Source organism: Halichoeres trimaculatus, unplaced genomic scaffold, assembly GCF_033239565.1.
Source record: "Halichoeres trimaculatus isolate MK-OKI-2021-1 unplaced genomic scaffold, fHalTri1.1 fHalTri1_scaffold_11, whole genome shotgun sequence".
Taxonomy (NCBI): domain Eukaryota; kingdom Metazoa; phylum Chordata; class Actinopteri; order Labriformes; family Labridae; genus Halichoeres; species Halichoeres trimaculatus.
Window position 1 is genome coordinate 34,454,625 of NW_027437189.1, and position 26,082 is coordinate 34,480,706.

General features: G+C 40.4%; 1 protein-coding gene across 2 annotated transcripts in view; it reads right to left on the reverse strand.

Moving 5' to 3' along the window:
- Positions 1 to 26,082, reverse strand: part of cep104 (centrosomal protein 104) — a 42,245-nt gene that overhangs the window by 14,356 nt on the left and 1,807 nt on the right. Inside the window, exons 4-14 of one of the 2 annotated variants that reach the window (XM_074681175.1) lie at positions 25,896 to 26,034; positions 24,298 to 24,360; positions 22,745 to 22,821; positions 22,197 to 22,365; positions 17,813 to 17,968; positions 17,489 to 17,716; positions 16,538 to 16,750; positions 14,553 to 14,720; positions 13,299 to 13,472; positions 6,841 to 7,017; positions 591 to 791 (exon numbers count right to left, since the gene is read on the reverse strand). In XM_074681175.1, coding sequence (XP_074537276.1) covers positions 591 to 791; positions 6,841 to 7,017; positions 13,299 to 13,472; positions 14,553 to 14,720; positions 16,538 to 16,750; positions 17,489 to 17,716; positions 17,813 to 17,968; positions 22,197 to 22,365; positions 22,745 to 22,821; positions 24,298 to 24,360; positions 25,896 to 26,034 — 1,765 coding nt within the window. The remainder of the gene's footprint in view (positions 1 to 590; positions 792 to 6,840; positions 7,018 to 13,298; positions 13,473 to 14,552; positions 14,721 to 16,537; positions 16,751 to 17,488; positions 17,717 to 17,812; positions 17,969 to 22,196; positions 22,366 to 22,744; positions 22,822 to 24,297; positions 24,361 to 25,895; positions 26,035 to 26,082) is intronic. The other variant, XM_074681176.1, reaches the window with a different exon arrangement.

Consider the following 26,082-nt stretch of genomic DNA (forward strand, 5'->3'; position numbering starts at 1 on the left):
TCATATCAATTCAGCATTACACGTCTTTAACTCGCCATGCCAGCTCTGGCTCCATGTCACTGAAACAGACTGAGCTTTATGCTTCACTAATTCAAATGGGACTCCAGGGGATGCAGTAGCATGGTGTGGTCATGCTGGCAGTCACTTTTGTAAATGAGCAAACGGCCAGACTTTTCAGAGTGAGCCTTTCTCCACAGCACATCATTAGGTCATGGGAACACAGTTTTTTTACATGAGTGCCAGAAGGAGACTACGCTCAGTCACTGGGTGAATCACAAGTTCTATGGTAAAAATGAAACTCCTCATATTAGCTTTGGCAAACACACACATGCAAACTGGACAAACTGGATGAATTTGTTGCTGTTAGCCTAAAAAATCCAAACCCATCCATCTTTTTAGCTGAAAAGTTTGCTTCTAACTGCTTCACCTAAAGATCTCTTGATCTATCTTCAAAGTGCTCAATCTCAACCTCAGACTGCATCACCTCAGTGATATGATAGGAAGAGTTTAGGAGTTATATTTCATGTCTGGAGTGAAGCTTTTTGATAAATATTGATGAGTTTTCTTTGAGGGTAAGAAAAATATCTTGCCTGAGTCTCCACCAGCTTTCCATCAATCTTAGCGAAGCCATCAAAGAGAGTTTTGTACAGGAAGTTCTTCCGTGCGGCAGCATCGTTTGATGGAAGGTAGCTGAGAACGGCGGCTCTGTGCTGCTGGTACATGGACAGAATGATGTTCACTGCCAGCTCCCGAACCGCCGACGCACTGTGCTCCAGAGCTGCTGTACAGAACTGAGAAAGAAAAGACCTTTAAACAGCATGTTAACATGAAAACAACACTTCAAGAACACAATTAGATTTCTCATCAGTTTTTTAACTGAGAACGCTCCTGTTTGGTTACACTCTTTGGTTTCACCAGTGTTTTCTGTCACGCCTGAGTTAATTACCCTTCTCTACCCTAATTCTTGTCTTCTTTTTCATTCATTTGTTCATCTTTGCTCCCTGTGATTTCCCCTGGGTCTCTAACTTTCCAGAATAAGTGGATTTTTCATTTGTTTGTTTTTGTGAAATAAATTCTTATTTTCTCTGCGCTTGAGCACACCATTTTTGTTTCTGATCTTGTTTCAGTCATGGGATTAAAACGACTCAAATTGAATGACTTTGAAAACCAATAAAGAAAATAATGTGCCCTTTTTGTTTCCCTTTGATAATTTTAGTTCACATGTTTTTATCACAGTTTTAGAAACTAAAGCCTTTTGATAAATAATTCAAACCCTATTTTGCTCTTTTATGTTGAATTGTGGGTCATTCCACTGAATTGGTGCTATTTTTTTGTATTAACTCTCTAAAAATAAAGTTAATTTTTTGTCTTTTTATAACTTCAAGTCTCATATGAGACACACAGAACTACTCAAAATGTGTACGTCCCAGGCAACTTTGCAATATTTTACAAGGTTCCTAAGCTGAAGATGGCTGCATTTTGCTAGGCGCCGCCCTGTTAGCTATGGCTGCCTTTTGCAGCAGCTCTCTCTTCTTTGTCCGTTTCTTGTAATATTTTCATCTCTTTTTCGTCATCTTTGTATTTGGAGTGGATCATTACTTTGTATGGTTCATTGTTGGTCATGGACACCAAACTTTTTGTGGCTTCAGTGATATTTTTACTACTTTTTCTCCTGTGTTTGTCTGGAAATCCTCCATGTAACCATGGCTGCATTGTTTACATGTGAATTCAGCTGTTAGCAGCCTGTAGCATGTCAATGCTAACTGGTGCAAGGCCTGATGTCTTCCCACAAGGTGAAATCTTAAAGATTTAAATTATCAAATTTAATGGTACAGTGTAATTTTAGGAAGTAAGGACAGGCAACAAATGCTACCTCCCAGTGTTCAAGTTAGTTTAAATTGTTCTTTTAAATACTTTTAATTAAATTAACAATCAGATCAATGGCAGGGTACTTTGTTTCATACAAAAATATGTGTTTACAGTTAATTTTATCAGACATTGATACATTTTATTTCTTTGGGACCCAAATGGCACTGATCTAGTGGAACGGCCCTCGTACAGTTCCTGCATGGCATAATTAAGCTTTAACTAACCATGAAACCACCTTGAAATGAGTCCTGCACACACCTGGACTTCTCCTAACATCAGAGTCATCAGAGTATCCTTTGAAAATAAGGCCAACCAAAGAAAATTCACCTTTTTCTGTGAAATAAACATGTGGTTTCAATCCATCTGCAGAGCAGCAGCACAGCTGAGAACACCTTCAAAAGAACTGCACATGATGACGCAAAAGATGTCCATTGTCCAACATAATCCTTCAGTCAAGAGAGTCCCCACACAATGGCAATCTCTCCAATGGAGAACATTAACATCCAGGGGTAAGCGTTAAACAAAGGCCAGCAAAGCCTCGCTCAACAGGCTCATGGACAGCCTGCCATTATTCTCTGTTGTCTCTGCAAACCACTTCTCAATATCATTACACAAAATGCAATCAATCTTTTCCCCCTCTGGTTTCTGCTTTCAGCACCCAGGTAACAACAGAAGAAAGAGGAAAAATGCTGGAACCGTGGTTCAGCTGACAATATAGAGATGTCAGGCTAACACTATGGAGATGTCAACAGGGTTGTTAACATGAGCTACAGAGGTTAAGAACAAAGAGTTTTAAGGTGGAAAGGATAATGTTCACTTTCAAGGCCCTACACTCTTCAGATTATTCTGACTATGCTCATGTTTGAGGTCTTTTTTGTGATGGGGGCTGCCGCCTTGGTCACCACCTTCAAGAGCTAACAGTAAAATATCTTGTCCATATTTTATCCGTTTGACCTGGAAACACAACTTCAAGTAATCCCTCATCAATTCTGATTTTTCCAGGACTGAAGACAAGCCATACAAGCTAGGGAAAAATGCAGAGCTGTCACATCTCCATCCTAACTGAAAATGTTTTTCCCAGGCAAACATGAGAGGCAGCCAGCACAAAGAGGACAGGCGCTGAGCAAGCACGCACAAACATGCAAACACAGGCCACCCAATTCCAACTGTGTCGCTTTGGCTTTAAAGGGGTGGGGAAACTAGCAGACAAACCTAACAATTTGCTCTCACTGATAAAAGCTGTGTAAAGTTAAAAAGAAGGCTGAGCAGAGGGGGATGGGTGGGGGATGGGTCGTAAACCAGAGAGAGGGGAGGAAAGGGCAGCTTGTTGTCCTGCCCAGTCCGGTCAACAGACTGGGATAGTTTGCACGTAGGTATTAGGTCACTGCTGAAAACCAGATGAGATGTGAAGTGGCCCATGATGCTGACAGCAGTGACTCAGCTGACAGGAGCTAACTGACAGCTTGTTTTGGTGAACTGAAATACCCCAGAAAGTCAGGGTGGGACTGCTTCCTTTCCTTTCCTTTCCTTTCAGTTAGTCACATCAAAACTACAAAGCCAATCATAACAGAGTTTGCTCGCTGATGTTGTCTTTAAAGTAGTAGTACACTAAAAATCATACTGCATGTTTTTCTTTACAGTATATCTGACATCATAAAACAGGGGACAACTTGACTGGGATAACATCGAGAAATGTTTTGTGAACACCTCCAGAACCCAAATAATCGACAAAACCATCTCAATTTTTACATGGAACCTATCTTACCCCCAGGCAGGGGCGTAGCTAGAATTAGGCAAACACAGGCAGTTGCCTGGGGCCCCAAGATTCCCAGGGGCCCCAAAAGCATCTCTTAAAACCTGATTTGTGAAGTTCTCTTCAATTGAAAGCATTTCTTTTTTCTAAATCTTACTTCACATGCTTCAAAATACATCAAAAGGCTCAATCTTCAATGATGGTTTTGGGTACTCCCCCTCCCTTCTTATTCAATGGGCTATTCCATGTTACAACACATCTGACAATTTGATTCAGGAAGAAAGTGGTAAAAAACACTTTTCCCCAAAAACAATGTTGCTCTGAGATCTGAGATAAACTTTTAAGACTTTTAGGATTTTAAGGACTTTATCTAGCCCAGGAAATAGTATCATTTTCTCAAAATCAAACTTTTTGAGTTGGTGATAAACATTATTGTACAAAATCTCTTTTTTTGGAAACATAACTCACTGGACAGGGGGTCTAACAAAAATACATTAACTTTAAAATAATAGTACCAAAAAGTATGGTAACTGTAAATATCACCTCTTTCAGTAGATTTTTTTCCAGTTTTATGTTTTGCTTGATATTTACATATTTTTTCTTTACTAAATTATTTTTTCAATATTTACCTATTGTAATGTTTTTCACTTCATACTTTCTTGTTTGTTACTGTTACTCTGTAAATTCCCCACTGTGGGACAAATAAGCTGTCAATTGACCATAAAAGATTTCAAATCTAGGACAAAGTGGACTAAATGATGTATTCACTTTTTTCTAAATCAAACTAAAGTACAGAACTTGAGGAAATGCATTTAGTTGTGTTAAGTTACCATGTACAAGATCAGCACTGTCTCATGCCTTGATTCTCAGAAAGAGACAGTAGACCCAGAGAAGGCCAGTCTAGCTCTGAGGAAGATGAGTTACAAGGACATGGAGGGCCCCATTGAGTGGGTTTGCCTTGGGCCCCCAAACCACTACATACGCCCCTGCCCCCAGGAAAAGGTTTTAAATGAAACTTATATCATCACTATTTGTACTCTACTACTGTGTTTTGAAAGACTTGTTTGATCTTTCGTACATTTGTTTTTTCGACATGCAAATTTCTCATTGGTGGAAATTGGTCAACTCCATGCTTAGAAAACTCTTGGATTATGAAGTGTCATGTGCTCCCACTGTCTTACTCCTGAATGTCTTATCAATGCCAGATGTCTCTCTCTCGCTCTGAAAAACATTAATAACTCGCTGGCCTCACGGCAGCAAGAAAAAAATGGTGGCCACATTGCAGAAGCCACCAAACTCTCTCAAAACCTCAGTGGCTAAATATTACAGATCAACTGATAGGTTTTAGTTAGTTATTAGTAGTCAAGGAGGCTGATAACCGATAGCCGACATTCATTTGTGGTTAAGTGAAAATTTGAATAATATGAACTAAGTTCATTTTAATGCTTCTAAGCATATGTTTATTAAAGAGCTCCCAGGTCCAGCAGCATGTCTCATTAATAAATAAACTGGGACTGGGATGTTTAGTTTCAGGAGACACTGCTGCCTAAACTTGCTTTCGAAACATATATACCTGCTCTCTGGAGTTTTTCCACCCAGCAAAACCTTTTCTCCTCTCCAAAGTGTGTGTAAGCCCTGTGCATGCACAGCTTTCACTGCTGATTACCTGAGCCATGGCTCTGCATGTCACCAATCAGATGGTACTGTTAATGTACAATGCTGGAGACAGAGTGACTGCAGAAGGAGAGGTGTGGCTGCATCAGAGCCAAAATAACCCTGTTATAAATTTATTTTTTTCATCGGTTGTTGTAATAAAAAAAGGGAAATGCTGATATGCCTCAAAATGCCAAATATCGGTGCCAATAATTAGTCCGGATGGCACCCGTTCATTTTCATACAACTTTTTGTCCTTTAACTTTCTGTGTAAGAATGGTGTGTTTATTAGGGATGGACAGATTGCTGGTCTGTTATTTCTTTTAATCTGGCAGCCAATAAACTAAATTTAAGACTGTGTTTTTTTGGCTCCTAAACAGCCGAACCTCTCTGTCTGCAGTCCCTACTCTGTCTCTAGCATTGTCCCACCCACAGTACCATCTGATTGATCACATGCAGAGCCATATTTTGGAAAACTTGACTTACTGTAGAAAACTTTAGGAGGCTATTCATTTTTTTGAGTTTTCATTTAACTTTATAAGACAGGTGCTGAGCCTGGGAGCTGTTAAACAAACAATGCTTAAAGGTTTAAACAAAGTTAAGTGTTTAAGAGTTTATATCCTTCAAAATTTTGACGACAATATTTTCACTTTTACTGCAAATAAATATCGGCCCCAGATATTGGTTATCAGCTTCTCTGACTACTGTTAACTGTTATTATCCCTGAAAAAAAGATATCCGTTGATCTCTGGTGTCTATGTGCTTTTTGATAGTAGGAACAATATCTGCATTTCACCTCTTTGGTAGGGACATCCTCTCATGGAGGTACACTGAAATGGCGCTGGATGCACCTGCAGGGTCTTTACCTGCTGCTGCCACGTCTGTGTGTGGTTTGACTGCAAGTAGGGGGGGCTTAGCTGCACCCACAGAATAAAAGGCTGCATTAAACTTGTATATTTAAGAGTGGTTATCAGTATTAATACAGATGTTGCTGTTATTAGCATACAAAACATCACCACTATTATTATTATTATTATTATTATTATTATTATCATTATTATTATTATTGTCATATTTTTTATTATATTTCATAGAGATCTGTCTGTGCAGGGGGGAGGTCGCCTAATTCTATTTTGTTTTATTTTGATTTGTGATATGCCTTGACTTGTATCAATCAGCCGTAAATTGGTTGCAAAAAATATATAATTTATTTTATTTATTTTTCATATAAAGCCGTCTTTAGATAAAATAAAGCAGATTTCAACATCTTTGATATTTTCTTTCTCCTGAAAACTTATATTTCTTTGCTGTCACTGTTCCCATTTAAAACTCCAGGTTTATGATCTTCAGTGACCTGGCATGTGAAGTGTGTCTGTCACAGGTTATATTTCACAGTGGAATAGCCTCAGATTCAGTTTGTAGACAGTGTGACTAGAAGGCTAAAAAAAGAAGGTAATCAGGTTTTTCAGATAAATAATCATTTGTCAGATAGTCTTAGCTTTCTATGGCTCCTGTGAAGATAAAATAAAAACATTCCCTATCTCTGAAGTTAATCTTTGACTCACGTTCATGATGTTGTCCAGGGTGAAACCGGAGTTCTCTGTACCAAGTTCAGTGAGCAGCTTCTGAATCAGCTCAGCCCGACTCTGAGCCAGACGAGAGGGGAAGTTGGATTTGAAGGGCTTCACCAGCTCAACGGGGATAACCTGCAGGACGCGCACATCCTTCAGAACAGCGATTTCCTTCACAAGGGATACGAGAGGAGAGAGACCATGACTTAAGGTGCAGTCATAGACTAACAGTTTGTCACTGTGCTTGGCACTGGTCCAAATTTTAAGATAAGTTGAAAAATTGGAAAAATCTACTTTTTGCACTGTTGGATCTTAAAAGGTTTTAAGTAAAGTTTCCAAAATGCTAATAGAAGAAATGGGAGGAAGACCAAAAAGTGAAAAAAACAATTTATTGCAAACATTAATTAGTCTGTTCATCAGCTGTTCAAATGTTTCAGACCACAGCCTTTAAAGGGGACATATCATGCTTGTTTCTCCTTTTCACTATGCCAGACTAGGATGCCTGTAAAGCATTTCTGCCCTCAGTACAAGTCATTTAGTTCCTTCATTGCCCCACAATAGCGTTCTCAATATCCTCAGTTTAGGCCATTCTGAAGATCTCGTTGAAACACTCCGTTTCCAGAATGACCTCCAGTAACCTCGCAACGTCACAACCCTTTGTGCTCTGATTGGTCAGTTCTATCAGAGGGGCGGAGGGGGTGGAGCCAGGGGGGGCGGTTTTTGCAGCATGGCAGTATTTACAAAATCACCACATTGAATGGAGCAGACCGAGTGAGTTTGCTGTTTGCCAAAACTTCACCGTAAGGCATTGATAGCACTAATAAAATGGCAAAAGTGTAGGATACGTCCTTTTGTATTGGACCCCGAGTCAGACCCGGACGGTTCTGCAGCTCAGGAGGAATAAAATCCACCTGGACACAGATCATCTCAGGACGCTTCAGTGTGGTGAGTCAAAGCGGTACTGTAACATGTATAGTTTATACGTGGAAATATAGGCAGACTTCACCAATAAACTATTTCTATAACAGGGCTCCATCCTGCTCCTTCACTTTTCTCTGTCTGTTTTATCCATCATGCTGAAAGTGTAGTCTAAAGATCGCCTCTCATGGTTTCTAGGCGCTACCCAAGTAGCTGCCTGTTGCAGCAGCTCTCTCGTCTTTGTCCGTTTCTTGTAATTTCTTCGTCTCTTTTTCGTAATCTTTGTATTTGGAGTGGATCATCACTTTGTATGGTTCATTGTTGGTCACGGACACCAAACTTTTTGTGGCTTTGGCGGTATTTTTTACTACTTTTCTCCTGTGTTTGTCTGGAGATCCTACATGTAACCATGGCTGCATTGTTTACATGCGAAATAAGCTGTTAGCAGCCTAACATGTCAATGCTAACTAGTGTAGGGCTTGATGATTTCCCTCGAGCTGAGGAGGAGGAGGTGAGGACGACGTGCTGGTTCTCGGATGTGAGCTGTCAGGACGTGGACCTGTCCTTCCATCCATCGTTGTTGGGAACGTGGGATCTCGCTCCAGGGGATGGATGAGCTAGCTGTGCTAACCCAGCGGCATCGTGCTGTTCATGGACGTGGCTGACGGAGCTGACATCGGACGCCGCGACACATCGGAGGAGCTTCGCCTGCTGTGAACAGACAGGATCCAGGAGACAGAGACTGAACAGACTGCTGGGAAGGCTCAGTCCTGGACCCTGTGGAGGTGGAGACTGGCTGGGCAGGAGAGTGGTGGACGGGATGTCGTCATCTAATTTCTTATGGACATTTTTGCACTTTCTATATTCTTTCTTACTTTTGTTTTCTTAAATGCTGCTGTGACTCCTGAATTTCCCCTCGGGGATAAATAAAGTATTTTCTATTCTATTCTATTCTATTCTATTCTACCGTCAGTTCGTCACTATGTTATTACTGCAGCATTATTGTGGTCCAGGTTCACAGTGCATGTCAGAACAAGCATGCAAATATCACAGTCTCACAAGTATTAAGACGTCTGCTAAAACTACAGTGTTTTAACTGCTAATTCATCATGTAAAGCCGAGCTGCTCAGCAGAGCAGAGTCCCTGCATCCAGCACTCAGTCAGTCGGCTCTTGGTGGGTGTATCCCTCGGTGGCGGTTGTGTGACTAACTGACATCACAGAGGAGGAGCTGCTTTATCAGATTACTCCAATAAAAAGAAAGGATCCTCGTGTCGTCATGAAGGTCAAAATCTCGCGGCCGACTGGCAATGTCCTATTTTCAGAGGCATCAAATCTCGTTCTAGGATATCAGAAAAAATAAAATATCTAATTTTTTGAAAATTCAGGGGGTGAAAGGTCTTGTTTTCAAATTCATCATATTATATGTAAGTATTGAATCAGGGATCAGCATGATATGTCCCCTTTAAAAGACACAATCTGCTCTAAATGTGGATCAGTGTGATTTTCTGTCTGGTATTCTCTCTGTCGTGACCTCCTGATGACAAAGGCCATAAAGCTTTCTCTCTTTGAACATGGTCGGATTTTTGAACTGCATCAGCAAGGCCTCTCTCAATTTTTTCATCAGGTTTTGATCAGGTGTATAAATATATGCTGTGGGAGGCAAGAAAAATCCAATCGATGTTATTTTTTAACTAAAAATAGACATGTTGAGCTCTCCATAAGCATCTGTTAGAGAGATGAATACAAGTGAATAAGAAAAAAGCCTTTAGTTGGGTGGGGGGAGTGAGTGAGTGTTTTCTTGTTTAAAGTGCATCAAGTCAGAGAAAGTTATGTTGGATACATATAAGACTCATCACGGACTCATAAAAAAGAAAAAAACAACATATGATTCACCCTCAGCTTACAAAGAGGCTTTCATAAGTTGCTTCGACAAAACTCTGAACAAGTCCTGAAGAGCCAGACGATGATTTCAGAGGGCTGAGAATCATGTCAGTGGTCTGCACAGCTGTGCCCTAAGTTGAACTCATTGAAACAGAAGGTTCTAAAGCAAAAAAAAAAAAAAATCCTCTTTTCCTCACTCAACACACACTCATCTAATGCACCAGCCAGAAAACAATCCTAAGCACACACAAACTCTTTAATGTTACAGTTATAGTTTACGGTCTGCAGCTAGTTTGTTTTTGTCTTGTTTTAAACAAGTCTTTCCTGCCCATCTCAACATTCTCCATCTCAACTGTTCACCATAAATGAATGGTCTTAACAAAAGCAGATGGGGCATATAGTCAGGGCAATGTCGGGGCATGTCTGTGCCCATTAAAAATGTGTCAGGATAGCACTGGAGCCTCAACCTGTAAGCAAAATCTCATCCAAGAATGTCAGTCAGGTAAACTTCTTTAAAGCCACAAATATCCTGCAGGTACAACACAAAGAGGTAGGGTATGTATCAACAGTTAGATCGAGCTAGGATTTGAAACTTGACAACCAGCAAACTTTGTCACTTTGTACTTTAGTTTAGAATCCAGCTATGTTAGGGTTACTGACAGCCTGATGCTCTGGGACATGTCTGTAATGTGTAACGTAAGTGAATCCTGGTTATGTCCTGCCAGTCATCTACCAATCAGAGCTAACGTAACCTCACTCTTTATTTTATTGATAGACTCTCAAGTTTGAACGGACCACTGCAGAATAACTGCTGACTGTGGGTTGGCATCAACATTAGCACTACCACTTTACTACCTACTACCTAAATAAATTAAGTTCTTTGAAATGAAATTAACAAATTAAATTAACGCAACTTAATTAGTCAAATATATTAAATACTTTAATTCTTCTCTAATCAATATTTTTGCATTAATCCAACTTAAAATTTTAAGTTGTTTCAACTCAATAATCTGCAAAACCCAAAAGGAAAAACCATGGGACACTGTGGATATGAGACCCTGATGCACATTAAGATACCACGTGGGGACAGTGTGTCTGTGCTCCATGGCATGGACCAGCAGCCTGTCTGTGGTCCACTGCGCTGTCTGGCTGGCTGTGCTCCATGGCATAGGCTGCTTGTCCTGGCTGCCTGGCTGTCTGTGCTCCACTACAGTGAGGGCTCCAATTAAAATACTCTCTCAGTAATGGTAATTTGAATACAAATGAAGACAAAACCCAGTTTGTCATTTCTGATCATTACTTTAGCCCATCAACACATCTCATTTATTAACATATAAAATATTAAACATGCTTAAAGGTACACGGTCCATGCCACAGGGCACAGACAGCAAGTCCATGCCATGTGGAGCACAGAAAGCCTGTGCCCTTGGCAAGTTAACATCTTAGGCCCCGTTTACATGACGCCGAAAACGGTCAATTCCGCAAACAGTTTGTTGCGTTTAGATGAGACCATGTTGTGTTTTCAGTGAAAACGCAAACTTTCGAAAACGCTCCCCAGAGTGGAAAGATTTGAATCCGCTCCTCCATCCAGCCTCGTGTAAACACAGAGCGGAGCGTTTCAGGGTGAAAGCTGACGTCACCGCATGCGCACTCACAGTTTCAGGTGAAGGCTCCGTGCACAGCCACATTTCCAGTTGAGCCATTCCAGTCCAGTAGGTGGCAGTAATGCGCGTCATGGTTGGATTGCCGACCGTCTCACACAACAAAACGGCAGAAAAAGAAAGAACAGAAGAGGAGACTTGTCCTCCTGGAGTCGTATGAACGCAAATCGTTTTCACGCCGTCCTCATGTAAACGCGGGTGGCTTTTGAAAATGCAAAGGAAGAATCGTTGCAAGAGTCTCCGTGTAAACGGGGCCTTAATGCACAGTGGGGTCTTATATCCACTGCACTCCCTCCTTGCTCACAGTTTGAAATGAATCAATTCATTAATTCAATACAATTTACTACGATAAAAATGGGTTTAGTTGTGATCTCTTAGGAAATTTGAGTAAATACTACTATGTGTATTTGAGTTACAACAACAAATGTTATTAATTTGAAATAACTTAAAGATAACATGTACATTAAGATTAAATAAATTATCTAGATCTAAATAAAGATATTGCGTCCAACTGCTAAAATTAATAAAATTGGGTAAATTCAACAAAACATTTTTTTCAGTGTAGGAATAACCAACATTGGTGATTGTCTCTTTTAAAGTGTGGATTACGATCAGGCATATATCTAGAAGTGAGACTTTTTGAAGATCACTTAAAAACTCTTCACAGTCACTTAAAATGTGGGTGTGTTTACGTGTATAAAATAGGCTACTGTTATGCTGAACACAATTGAAGCCTACTTTTTGCGTGATCCAACTCCAGGTTTTGCACTCAGATAGATGCTTTCATGATGAATTGTTTCCAACTGTCTTTATTTATCTCTATCGTGAACGACTTTACAGTGACCTGCCAGGGGCCAAGGATAAGGATTAGCCTTATAGCTAACTGTCATATTAACATGCATGCTGTCCAGAATGGTTCATTGTCCCTTTAAATAAATAGATGAATAAAAATAAATAAACAAGTGTGTATTTGGCTGAGTACTTATTTAAAGGACACTTAAATATATGTAGATTCTCAATAAGTGACGCATTAACTGAATAAAGAGAGAATCATTTTTGTATAACCACTCACACATGTACAGGACTGTATAAAAAGAGATAAAAGGTATAGCTTTGTCTGTGAAGGTCTTCAGAGATCTTAAACCAGTTCACAGTTGTGGTTCTTTGATGAATAACGCATCTGGGTTTCCTGTCATGCTGTCATCCAGCTGTTCCACCCTCGAGAGATGCCTCAAAGGATAGGGAGGGTACTTACTTAAAGAAACGAGTCAAGTCCCACCCTGTTAGGAGGTGCAGTAAATTAACATCAACAAATCATCACAGCTTCTAATTCAAGTCACAGCCCCACTTTGGGTGTTTACTTGCGTACTTGCATGTTAATTTTCCTCCCACAGCTGCATCTCATTTTGTGGCTTTGATAAAATGTTTACATTTGCTGGCCAAAAAACAAGGTAGGGCTGATTTTCAAACAGTAATTCACCCAAACTGGCTTTTGGTGCCAAAAGAGGTGAGTGCTGCAGAGCTGTGTTAGGGTCCCATCTTTACATCGGTGTAGTCCAGCAGTGGAAGTGTTTAAAATCCACAGCTGCAATCTGAAGACCTGAGCGATGACTCAAAATCCTACCAGACTCCATGCATCCTGTAAACTTCTTCTTGACAACTTCCCCATCAGGAAAAACCTCATGGGCAATAAAACTCAGAGGTCATATTTCCTCAGCAGCACTTATTGCAGAACGACTAAATGGTTTCAGTCTTACTCAGCACAGTGGAGGGATTTGTGTCATAAAATATTAGTCAGTTTATGAACTATTGTGGTTTAATAAGTTGGTGTGAGAGAACCACATACTGAATCTTTAATGTGCTGAAATGGGAAGATGATGAAGCTTGTGATGCACATTGAGAAATCTTTTTGTCTCTTAAGTCAAAACAAAGCAGCTAAGGAGCTGACAAGAAACAGAGGCGTAGTGAAATGCTTAAGTGCCAACAGGTACCTGTACAAAAGCCGTAGCCGTGGTCCTGAGGCGGCTGGCTGAGTCTCCAGTCCTGACCAGCAGGCTGGGCCAAGTCTGCTCCAAGCAGTGGTTCATCTCAGTCCGGCCCAACCCTAGAGCTGGGATCAGCTGGCTCAGAAGAAGCCGCAGAAGCTTCAAGGAGGCATGGAAAACCTGAGGGGAGAGGCAGTGGGCATTTAGCTTCAAACTTAATAGAATTCCCAAGAAAGGTTAGCACGAGGGTGACGTCAGTTTGCAGACAGTTAAGACTGGGATGTGTTTACTTTGAAACAACCTCAGTTTGCAGATGAAGAGCAGCATTCTTTTGTAATGAACAGAGGCTACTGATGACGCACAGTAAGACTATACTAGATCTATTTCACAGATCAATTAAATTAACACAGCTTATCAATCTGCTCTCTATTTGTGTTTACCAGATCAGTTTAGGTTGAAAGGTAAACAATAAACATCCTGAGCAGTTCTCAAACCTGGATGTAATAACTAGATAGTTGAGAGAAAGGTGCATTAAAAGTAAACTGAACTGAAGATCATCTGTTGGAGAGAAAATCATTCTGTTAGCATGCATCATTCCAATCAGTTTATCAGTAAAGGTAGGAGTATAAGGCATTCGAATGGCTTGCATGGAGAGTTACAAGGCAATCCTTGTGGAACTGTTGGTTTAAGGCAGTGGGGTTGTAGAAGTGAGGACCGGGGTTGCATATGGTACAGTGTGATCATTGTTGGCAGTGCACATGTCTGAGTCTGTGTGTATGGTTTAATAACATGAACTTTGGTTCTGGTTTTGACCAGAAAACAGGGACTGTCACTTAAAGTAGGAAAAACAAACATATCCACAGCAATTTTATTTGATAGGGCTGCCCTCCAGGCAGCAGTTTCTGTTCACAGGAACAGATTTCATAGAAAGTGTCTTACCCGGTACTTGTGGTTTAATTTATTCTAAAAAAATTTCAGTTTTCTGACCAAGGATCATATTTTTTTGTTAGACATCAAGAAACATATAGATTGATTTATTGATTGACTAATAAAATTTATTTTGAACTTTCTGTTCTACAGTCTGTCCCACCCACACTGAGGTTGACCTGGCCCTATTAAAATGTAAGCAATCTGACTTATCACTGTAACTATAAATGAATTAGTACCTCCCTTAGTCTGTTTGAAGTGATAATCCTTCTCTTCAAAACATAACTTAAAAAATATCCACATAAAAATTAGCTTTTTGAAAGAATGGCTCACAGATGACACTTGATCCAGGAGAGCTTTTTTCACCAGGAAAGCTGCAGCTCGTATCATGTTCCTCAGCTCATCTCTAGGACTGGTTGGTGAAAGCTCGGAAAGCTTCTTGTGCACGGCCATGAGAGCATCCTCCCTGTTTGACCAGGTTTTGGAATATGTCCCAGCAACCTGTGAGGGAAAGAGGGGAAAAGATTATACAAGGTGGGAGATGCGTAGTTTAAAGGTAGAGTCTGCAGGATTTCCCTAAAAAATAGAACGTCAACTATTACAGGAATAATTCTGTTCAATCATCTCCTACGAGCCTCTGTACATGTGTGTCAGTATCAGTGTCTGCCTTAACCCCTCCTCAGCCTTTATGTTGATGTTTTGGCTGTTCTGGGATGTTTCTGTGCGGAGAGTAAGCGTGGCTACATCAGCCAATCACAGTGCACCAAGTGTATAAGTGACTTTGAGTGTTAATGATGGCTAGTAGAAGAAGCTATTCTGGGCGGCTATGATAGTGGACATAGCATGGGGGAAGAAAAACACAACTGAAGTGAAATGAAACACCAAACAGATAAGGCTTTTTACTAAATGAGGCTGAAGCTTGACTCGACTTTCACTTGCTTTCAGGGACTTGAAGAGCAGCTCGGGACGAAGAGCAATGAAGTTAGCTTTCTGCTAACCAGGTATGTTTCAAATACATGTGATTAGCTTGTGCTAACATGCCAAGTCAGGTTCACAGCCTTCGAGTCCCTCCTGCATAGAAACGTGATGCTACAGGTGGTTGCTGGGCTAGTGAGTGTGTTCATATAGTCACAGTTGAAGGCTGTGGGTGTGTGCTGCTGCTGGCACTGATCCAAGGAGGAGGAGTCCAGTTTAAATGTTGTGTTTACAAAAATACCTGCAGACCCTACCTTTAACAGATGTCATGTACTGTATATCAGTGGTTGCTAAAGCGGGGTTGGGACCCCTTGGGGGGTTGCAGAAAACTGATAGGGAGTCCTGAAATGGCTTCTAAAATGAAAAACAAGTTACAATTGTCCCATTATTTCATCCATTAATATAAGAATATAAACAAAAACAGCTTCAATTTTATAAAAGCATGCAATATAATGTTTGATCTGTTCTTCACATTTCTTTGTCGGCAAAAGTCCCTTAAGGTGACTAGTCCAGCTTAAAGATAGTATCAGTAGTGGCAGATTAATTTAGGAAAAAAAAAACAGCAAACTGTGCACTACTGATAAGCTAAATGAAGTATTTTGAGGGGTATTTTTGATTTTTTCTTTTTCTGTTTTGGATCTGCCTATTAGTGTATTGGTAGCAGGTTGCTTGTTTCCAGGAACTCCTGATACACTGCATATATATATATATATATATATATATACATATATATATATATATATATATATATATATATATATATATATATATATATATATATATATATATATATATATATATATATTGATCATAGTTTTTAGGTGTGATAACAGATGTGAAAAGGGTTTGAATCAATGCTCTTTCATGTTTAATAAATATATAAATAAATAAATGGAAATCATTTTTTGGCAAATGTAAAAAAAAAAGATACAAAGATTCAGAAAATCTTGTTAATGGTAAAAAAAAAGAAACATGAAAACCACTTGAACTCTGCAGCTCCAGGACAGGTCGGCTGAGAACAAACACACAGTCTACAAACTGATCCCAGGGCCCTCAGTTTGTGTAGCTGTAGTCAAGTGTTCCCAGGAGAAAAACGACAGTACTGCACTACAACTGACAAGTATTAAATGTCAGACAAGATAAAGCTAGAAACTACTATAAAAGAATAGTCTGATATTTTGCACAAGGATTCATAGAAAAAAAAAGGGTACATTAGATCTACAGAACTAAGTTCAAATTTTAGGAAGGCGTACCAATTTTTTGTGTGTGTATTTTTTGTGGAAACAAAAACTAAAGGGAATACAGAAAGCCTTTTTTCTTATCCAGCCATTATCTTCTCTTACCAGGCTTTCCCCAAACACCTCTATGGGAAGGCCAGCCTCTCTTTGAGCTTTCTCTGTCAGGGGCTCAGGCTCTCTGCTTGTTTCTGGACTGTGTAGAGTCATTTTGGTGTCAGACTGGAGAGAGTGCTCAACGGGACTCTGGATGACCTCCACTGGCCGGTCTTTCCTCTGAAGGGCTGGCAGAGGCCTCTCATCATAAGGCACACTAGTTACCTGTCAGCACAAGACAACATTAACAGTCCCAAAGGGGTGAGAAACACTTACAACATTTTCAGCTTCTAAACTGTATTTATTGGTTCTGTATTTTCATTTTGTTGGCAAACAGGTCTGATGAACATGCTCACTCTTATAAAAAATGAATCAGCTTTTTCTTTTTTTCCCCTGCTAACTGCCACCAGCGTTTGATCACTGAATAGATGGATCATTCAGCATCATTATGACAATGAATGCTTCACCTCTTCAATACAAACTCAAGCACCATGCAGTCAGCACTGTTCTCTGTACCCAAGCCCAACTGGCACCCTGCTGGCTTGTGCAGGGCTCAAAGCCTGGTGTTGAGGCCAGGTTGGCAGCCGCTGGAGTCAGCCAACTGTTGCACGCTTTTAATTAAATAGTGAAACCCAACCCGGCCATCAGGCTGATCTCAGCTGGTGTTGTGTAAGGTAAAAGCTCTTTCTGGTTATCATATGTGCTCTGGGTACAACAATTACAGGTGTTAATGCAGGAATGTGTGTTATTCTGATTATAATAATACAGAAAAATCCTTCAAGTCTACAAGCTACATGCTCAGCTGGTTCACTTTCAGAGCTAACCATCCATAACATCTTCACACACTGTGTATTTAAGAAGTCTGTACTTTCTCTAAGTGTCTGATGGTGTTAAAAATGTGAAAATGTTTCACTTTTTGTTGAGGTGTTTCTCTGTGCTGCCAACAACTGATTCAGCACTTACATCTATTTTGGGTAATGTAGCAGGTGTGCTCAGTGTCTCAGGTTGCCTGCTTGGTTTGGGTGCAACAGTTTCACCATCCGACTGTTGTCTCTGGGGAGTGTTTGTGTTTTTCTTCTTCTTGAATGTTCCTGTGGACTCGAGGGGCTTGGTGGAGACTGAACTATGACCTGGAGAAGGCTGGAGGGAGGAAGGATCCTTGACTGGGGAGGACTCTGCTCCCTTTGTGATCTGGTGAGATGGTGCAAAATGAGAAAAGAGTTAAGTTTAAGCAAATTCAGTTTGAATAAATCTTCTCTATTTAGCACATCATCTGAACAGACTAACCATTGCCATGTCCAGCAGGTTGTGGACTTCCAGCTGTTGGTACACACTCTTCCTGTAATCCTCCATCAGCTCCTTCTTCTTTTTGGCCAAGTCATAGTCCTCCTTTTCAATGGCACATCTCTTCTCCACATCATATCGAGCCAAACGCTCCCCCACCTGGAAGAATCCAGGCAGCATAAGCCAACATAACATGTTGGGACATGTGCAGTGAGTCTGCTCAGGGTCTTATGATCTCACTCTCCCTATGCAATGAGGAATTCCCAGTGTTTATGGTGCGCTTACTTCCTGTGCTAACCCCAGATAAAAGCCAACAGACAGAATAACTGATCTTATGGTTGTTTTTCTTTGTTTGCCATCTCACATCCTGTTATCAGAGCGTTAACATCTTTAGGTCCTCAAAACATGGTTCAATCAGGACTTCACGAAAACAAGGAGCAAAAACTAGACAAATCAGATATAAGTGAAGTGAACAAAAAGGTTCCTTTCAGTCTCACTGATTCTGGTTTGTGGACTGACTTGGACTTTACAGACAACTTACACAGTGCCCAGTAATGCATGCCTTCTACTGGCTACAGAAAGTGTGCTGCTTGGCTTTATGTGGTGAAACATCAGGATTTACAAGCTGGAAATGTAACACCAACATCTAGTAAGTCCCACACGTAATTCTAATGTAAGAGTGAAGCTGGGTATTAGGTATACCTATGGACCAAGTGAAACAGTGTCTTCATCAGTTGAATACTTCATCTGGTTGATTAAGTCCATAATGCCTTACATTGCATGGACCGGCTGCATGTGCTCCACGTGGCACAGACCCAGTTACTGCTCTGCATGGCATGGAGGGGCTGTTGGTGCCCCGCATGGCATGGAGGGGCTGTCTGTGCTTCATATGGCACAGAGTGGCGGCCAGTTCTCCACATTCCAACTATGTACCCACTGATTTATACAATGTGCTGGCCAATTTTAAAATGGCGGAAAAGATAAACCTAGATAGGGTTTTTTCAGTTAACTTGTAAATACCACTACTGGGGCAGTAGTTTAATTGGGGCACAGACAGCCTGTGCCCACTGTGCAACACATCAATGCACAGCAGGGTCTTATATGTCCTGTGTTCCCTTCTTGCTCACAGTTACAAAACACCATCACAATACAAATAACTTTGCTGTAAAATTTATGGTGAAGTATTGGAAGTATTGCCAGTATTATACTGTTATTTTACACTCATATACTGTAATCCAATACATTGTTATTTTTACAGTGTAAACATTAGCTTGCATTCTAACTTATTTTGAGTATTTGTGCTTATGGTAAAGTGGAAAATACACCTGCTGTCTGCCCTGTCTCATCTCTGTTGTGTGTTTTCACGTATCATGTAACCCTACAAACCGTCCTCTGACATCATAGGGGTGTGATGACAAGGGATTTTCAGCATGACTACCTTGACAACTACTCTGTCTATAAAAGCCAATATGTTATACTCACAAGGTGCTAATGTGTGTGTGTGTGTGTGTGTGTGTGTGTGTGTGTGTGTGTGTGTGTGTGTGTGTGTGTGTGTGTGTGTGTGTGTGTGTGTGTGTGTGTGTGTGTGTGTTGTGTGTGTAATCTTGTTACAGAAAGACTTGTTGTTGGGAGTGACTCAGACATTTCCCAGGGACCATGAGCACAGCTGTTGAGCTTATTAAGAATTCATGGTAAGCATGGTAACACTGTATACAAGGGAGGTCAGTAACAGGAATCTGAACAATGTTTAACAACTACTGTTACAAACAGAGGTGAAATAACACTGGATATCTGTAAAAAGAACACGGGCCTCACACAGGCCATGGTAGAGAAAGAGATCATCAGTAACAAGGGTCATTGAGTGGGAAAATGATATCGGCATCTCAGCTGTTCTTACTAAATACATTGATCACAGTGGAAGCAAGAGTGTAAACTTGCTGGTCACCACATCTTAAACTACTCAAGCTTTACATGTACCACTTAAAAAAACACTGGAATGATCGATTACTAAATATAAGTTTGGTGAAGCCCCATTCACAGAAAATTAAGAGCAAAGCCCATTATAAACTAAAATATTGTGCCACATAGTTATCTGTTGAAGTGGTAGAAAACAAGCAGACATCTTACCTATGTAACGCTGCACTGCCACAAAGTGGGCATGTGTCACCCAAGGTTAACTGGGTGTAATGTGACAGCAGCTCAGGGGTACTTTAAAGCTACAGTGTGTGGTATTAGCAGCATTTAGCAGGTGAGACTTGGTGGAAACATGATATAATATCCACAAGTATCTTTCATTGAGTGGAGAATCAGTTGAGTATAAATATCATCTTGTTTTTGCTGAATAAGGCTTTTATTGCTTCACAAGAGATGGAGCTCCTTCCACAAAGGCTGCGATCTGGCCACGTTTCTAGCTAACCAGTAAGGGCCATGCATGATTTTGGTTTTAGCGGGTGACCATTAAAAAATTCAGCAGCTGAAGATGATGAAGAAGAAAGAGTAAAAAAGAAAAAAAATGAATTGACAGATGTTTTTAGATGGTGAAGCTGGACAAATGGAAGCTCATGTTCAGCATGATGCTGTCACACCTCAGATACACCAGATGCATCTGATTCCAGCTCTGCTCTGTTGCATGTTGACTGCATTTGTCAACTCGCACCGGCTGTGTGTTCAGTCTGACATGCTGCATGCCAGACAGATATCTGGAGTCACAGACAGCTCTTCCCGCTCCTTTGATAAGTCTCTCTTCATTCATGTTGGACTGTAAAACCTCAAACCTGTTGACTACTGGTCTGGTTCCACTCATAATGGCAGTTTGTCGTTGTAGTCAAGCTAAATACGATCTGGTTTTGACACAGCATGTTTTATTTTGGAAGTCACTGAGTGTTTTTGGGTAGTTTCTATGCATGACTTCCTGTTCCACTCGGTCTTCCCTACAGTGAACTGACGCGTCAGCTCTAGCATCTGGCGAAAATAGGAGGGCCTCACATTAGCTGCAACCTGCTGGACCAGCCGTTCAGTCAGACTGCAATGGCGTGAACCGATCTGGTGATGTAACGGGGCACAGACAGACCAGAGACACATCTGGTGTATTGCAACCGACATTTGGAATTTCACCAATAGGAGGGTGAAGCAAGGAAGGATTTTAATCTAGGTTCAGACCACTACGTATCAGGTAAAACTCCTATTTCTAGGTACTGTAAATTTAACATTAAATAGGTTAATATCCCCAAAGGGGACATATCGTGCTTGTTTCTCCTTTTTACTATAGCAGACTAGGATGCATTTCTGCCCTCAGTACAAGTCATTTGGTTCCTTCATTGCCCCACAATAGCGTTCTCAATATCCTCATTTTAGGCCATTCTGAAGATCTCGTTGAAATGCTCCGTTTGGAGAATGACCTCCAGTAACCTCACAACGTCACAGCCCTTTGTGCTCTGATTGGTCAGTTCTATCAGAGGGGTGGAGGGGGTAGAGCCAGGGGGCGGTTTTTGCAGCATGGCAGTATTTACAAAATCGCCACATTGAATGGAGGAGACCGAGCGAGTTTGCTGTTTGCCAAAACTTCACGGCATTGATAGAACTAATAAAATGGCAGAGTGTAGGATACGTCCTTTTATATTGGACCCCGAGTCAGACCCGGATGGTTCTGCAGCTCAGGAGGAAAATCCACCTCGACACAGATTATCTCAGGACGCTTCAGTGTGGTGAGTCAAAGCGGTACTGTAACATATATAGTTTATACGTTTATACTCGGCTCTTGGTGGGTGTATCCCTCGGTGGCGGTTGTGTGACTAACTGACATCACAGAGGAGGAGCTGCTTTATCAGATTACTCCAATAAAAAGAAAGTCACCACGGTTGAAATCTCGCGGCCAACAGGCAATGACCTATTTTCAGAGGCATCAAATCTCATTCTAGAATATCAGAAAAAAAACAATATCTCATTTTTTGAAAATTCAGGGGGTGAAAGGTCTTGTTTTCAACTTTATTATATGTAAGTATTAAATCAGGGATCAGCATGATATGTCCCCTTTAAAGAAAAGTGAAGACCACAGGATGTTTTTCAGTTGATATTTAGCTGAAAAGAAATACAATACTTGAGTTAAGTGCTCAATATCCAGTTCAAGAATGTGATCTTACTTTTTCCTCATTGAAATTCCTTTTAAAATCTAAAACCTTTTTTAAAGTCTGTCAAGGAGCAAGTGGCAATGAGGATATGTATATGCACCTGTGTGTTCACAGATGTGAGATGGAACAAAGGCTCATTCTACAAACTCTTCTGACACAATGCAAACAGCAAGGCACAACTGATAGTAAAGTGAAGTGATACTTCAATGCACTCTCACTGAGCTGCTATGCCACTATTTTTAAGGCAATGTCCAGTTTACCTTTTGCAGGTCTGCAATCGCCTGCTTCAGAATCTTGGCCTGCTCATATTTCTCTTGCCAAACCATGTCCTGCTTCTTTTGGTCCAGGACACGGATGATGTGGGCAACTTCAGGGTCTTGGTACATGTCAAAGGCCAGGTCATCCAGTGGGGAGATGTTCTCACATTTGCTAAGCGTTAGAAAGGACAAGAAGAAGAAGAACAGATGCTTTTATAAGTTTATAAGCAGAGTTGAGATAACCCTGGTGTAAAGTAGATGTTTCATCATTAGTTAATCGGCTCCATATTGTGCAATTTCTGATGAAACGTGAATAACACTGAGCAACCCCCCAAGAAGTCGGGCCCTGAGGTGAAACATCCTTGGGGGTTGATAAATAAAATGTAAAAAAAAATTCAAAAAGTGTTTTTCTCAGCAGACTGCCACCTGCATTGTCTTCAAATGAGAGTGACCTTGAAAGCCTTATTGGTTGGTTTCCAGACTGAAAGGCTTTGTTGACCACTGTTATTGTCACAAGACAAAGAAACCAGGGTTCAATGGCCTAGCCTCACCCCATGAATGTCGTGTCCAAGGCGACTTCCAGCTGTGAACTGTTGAGGTAGTGGTCGATCAGCTGCTCTCTGCTTGGCTGGGGGTAAACAGATGGACAAATTACACACACATACACACAATCACACACACACACACATGTCTAGTCTCATATTGCTTTTCCTGGTGCAACCTGGCCATTGTTGTACAATCCAAAGAGTTGTAAGGTGACCCCAAACTTTAGGCCTACCTTATGCTTAAACTGTCAAAAGCTGCCTTTGAATAAAAACAACAACATCAGGCGTGATTAAGTATTTTTACACAAATATCTCTACCATCCAGGGCTGTAGCTTCTACACAGTACCTAAGAGAAAATAAAAACGCTTGAATTATAAAATCTACTTGCACTCTTTGAGTTTAAAAAGTGGCAATTACTGATGGAAGATGGTACAACAAAGAGAATGGAAGGAAAAATGAGCTCTAAATCATGCACGGCAAAAGTTGAACAAGGTGACCAAAAAGAAACTTTTTCAATTGTGCCATCACATTATCAAAATGCACCATGGCAGAAATCTTGTCATCCACATCACAATAACTTCAACAAACAAAAAACAAAACTATGTGACGATCTTTTTGTCTCTATAGTTTGGATAAACCAACACTAAACTGCAGCAAAAAAACAACAACATAAAAAATTATTTTATCTACACCATCAATTTCCCTCCACAGGCCAAACACATGACCACCCTCCAAACAGACATAAGAGAACCACATCTAGCCGACCCTCCAGCTGAGATCACTGCTGTAGTGGAGGTGCTCAGAGTCGGATTAGTGGAGCAACAATGCACAGCCTGTTCACTGGAATCTGTGCAAGTGTGTGTCTTTGTCTTTCCATGTTTCCGTGTCTGTGTGTGTGCGATTTAAGGTCTCTCTCCCTCCTCCAGGACCTGTCCATCTGCAGGGCTATCTGATTTCACTCGCTAACTGAAGGCCTCCTGTGTGATTACATACTGTCCTCCCTGTGTCTCATTACTAAATTCCTGACACATATCCACTCACCTACACACACTCTATTCAGGTGAGCACGTGTGCAGCAAGACATGCTTATAAAGGGTCTTTCTGTTGTGATAACGAATAAATACTCCACAAAACACCCACGAAGTAAATGTCCAGCATATTCTATCCATAACATTTTCTGATCAGAAGTAATTTATGTCAGCTTTGAAAAGATTTTTTCAGTTTGTCTCAATTAAAATGTGACTTCTGAGGCCAGGAAAAGTGGAAAACATCTTCCTGTGGACACATAACAGACACTATGTATTAACGTTTTGTTTATGTAGTTATATAAAAACAATAAATCAACAATGTAGATAACTTTTTTTTATAAGGTATTTGCGTAATAAGCCAAAATTTAAACTGTTTCAAATTCCCTATGCTAAAGGAAACATCCGTCAACGCTGCACCATCACACTGATGACAAAGAAAAGTCTCATACAACACATCACAACAGCACCACTCAGTGTTGGGATGATGAATGGCAACTCATGGGTCACAGGTAAAGAGAGCGCTCACTTACAATTGTGTTACAAGCATTGCCATCCAAAGACTCTCCCAGAACATTAATGGCAACCAAAGCAACCTGAAATCATAAACAAATGTTGGTGAGGAGGTGGAACAAAATGGATCTGTGTGAGAAAATCAGAAATTAAAACAAGGATGTGGAAATGCCTCTTGCTGCTGTTGTTAACTTTTTATAATTTTAATAAATATTAAAAATCTTTTCTTTCCATAGTCCTTTTCTTAAAAAACTTTGAACATATTCTTGCTATTTTGGCAGATTCCGTGTGTTTATCCCTTTTTACACATCTCAAGTCCTTACATGCACAAATAGGTGGGGTGCAACCAAAACTAAAATTTAACACTAAAAAACTTGGATTACGACTAGTTGACATCGGACCTGTTGTGACATTTATAAACCCAGATGTGAGGAAAAACTGTGACATAAACTGTCTTTGTCTAATTTTGGGTGAAAAGAAGTTTGCATAATCTTTGAGAAGATTTCAGACCTTCTAACCAATTCACCTTCAATAGAATATTACATGAGAAAAGTAGCAATTGCACAATTGAGGACGACCACAGCAGTCTTTTTACCTGCCTGAGCCAGAGAAACATCAATCAGCTACAGTTAGTTCAAAACTTTGACAAAACCAGTAGATGTGGGCACATTACCCTGGTTTTATCCTCCTTACACTGGCTCCCTTTGTGTTTAAGACTCATTTTTAAGATTTTACTGACTAATTTTGACACTCCTCAAGGCCTTGCACTTGCTTACATTTTGGACCTTCTTACAACATACGCACCCTGGCAGAGGTCTTTCAAATGTGCATGTGACGAAACTGAAAACTAAAGGAGACGAGGCATTTGCAGTCTGTGCTCTGAGCATAGAGTGTATAAAACATGGACGCAGTCTCGCCAGCATCACCCGTCTGTTTCTGAAACGGAAAATGAAGCACATCGGCTATAGCGGCCATATTGGTAGTGGCCATATTGGTAGTGGCAAGGGCTCTGGAACAGCCTCCCAGATGAAGTCAGGTCTGACGAGTCAGTAGCCTTTTTTAAGCCACTTCTTAAAACATACTTCAATTAAAGAGCCTTTCCTGATTTTACTTAAGATTTTATCGTGTACTGTTTAAATTGTGTTTTACCCTATTGTATTAGTGTTCTTTTTATATTTCTTTCTTTTTATCTGATCTTGTTTGCTGCCTGAATTTACTGGAATATTAATGTCTTTGGGGTTTTTTTTTAGCTGCCTGCAAAGCATATAGTAACTTTTTTAAAAGTATTTTATGAATAAAACATTTTATTGTTATTATTATTATTAATAATAATAAAAGGAAAATATAAACATCCTTTAAACACATAGTATTGATTAATTTACACTAGTTGCAATATTCCCATATCCCTATAATAGAAACAATAATAAGACATAAGTCTCTGTTGCTGTTGGATACCAAGCTGACAACAGGCCAAGAACTGTTCAGAGTGTATTGCAGCAGTGATCAAGTTGAATTAACGTGCATGTGTTTCACACACTTCATGAAAATATAAGCAATGCCTTTTAAATGATCTTAACTAGTGATAATCCTTTGCAGTGAACTTCACTTGTAAGTTTACCTGATTGTAGGAATTGAACCGGTTGACATAGTTTCTATGGAAGGTTATTCTCAGGTATGTTCCAATGGCGTCCACATGGATTGACTTAAGCTCCCGAGCCTTAAAGCCAGTTTTCTCATTGTCTGACAAAGACACATACCTGTGGAGAAAGCAACGCTCGCCTTATTGTTCAACTCTTCTGTAAAAA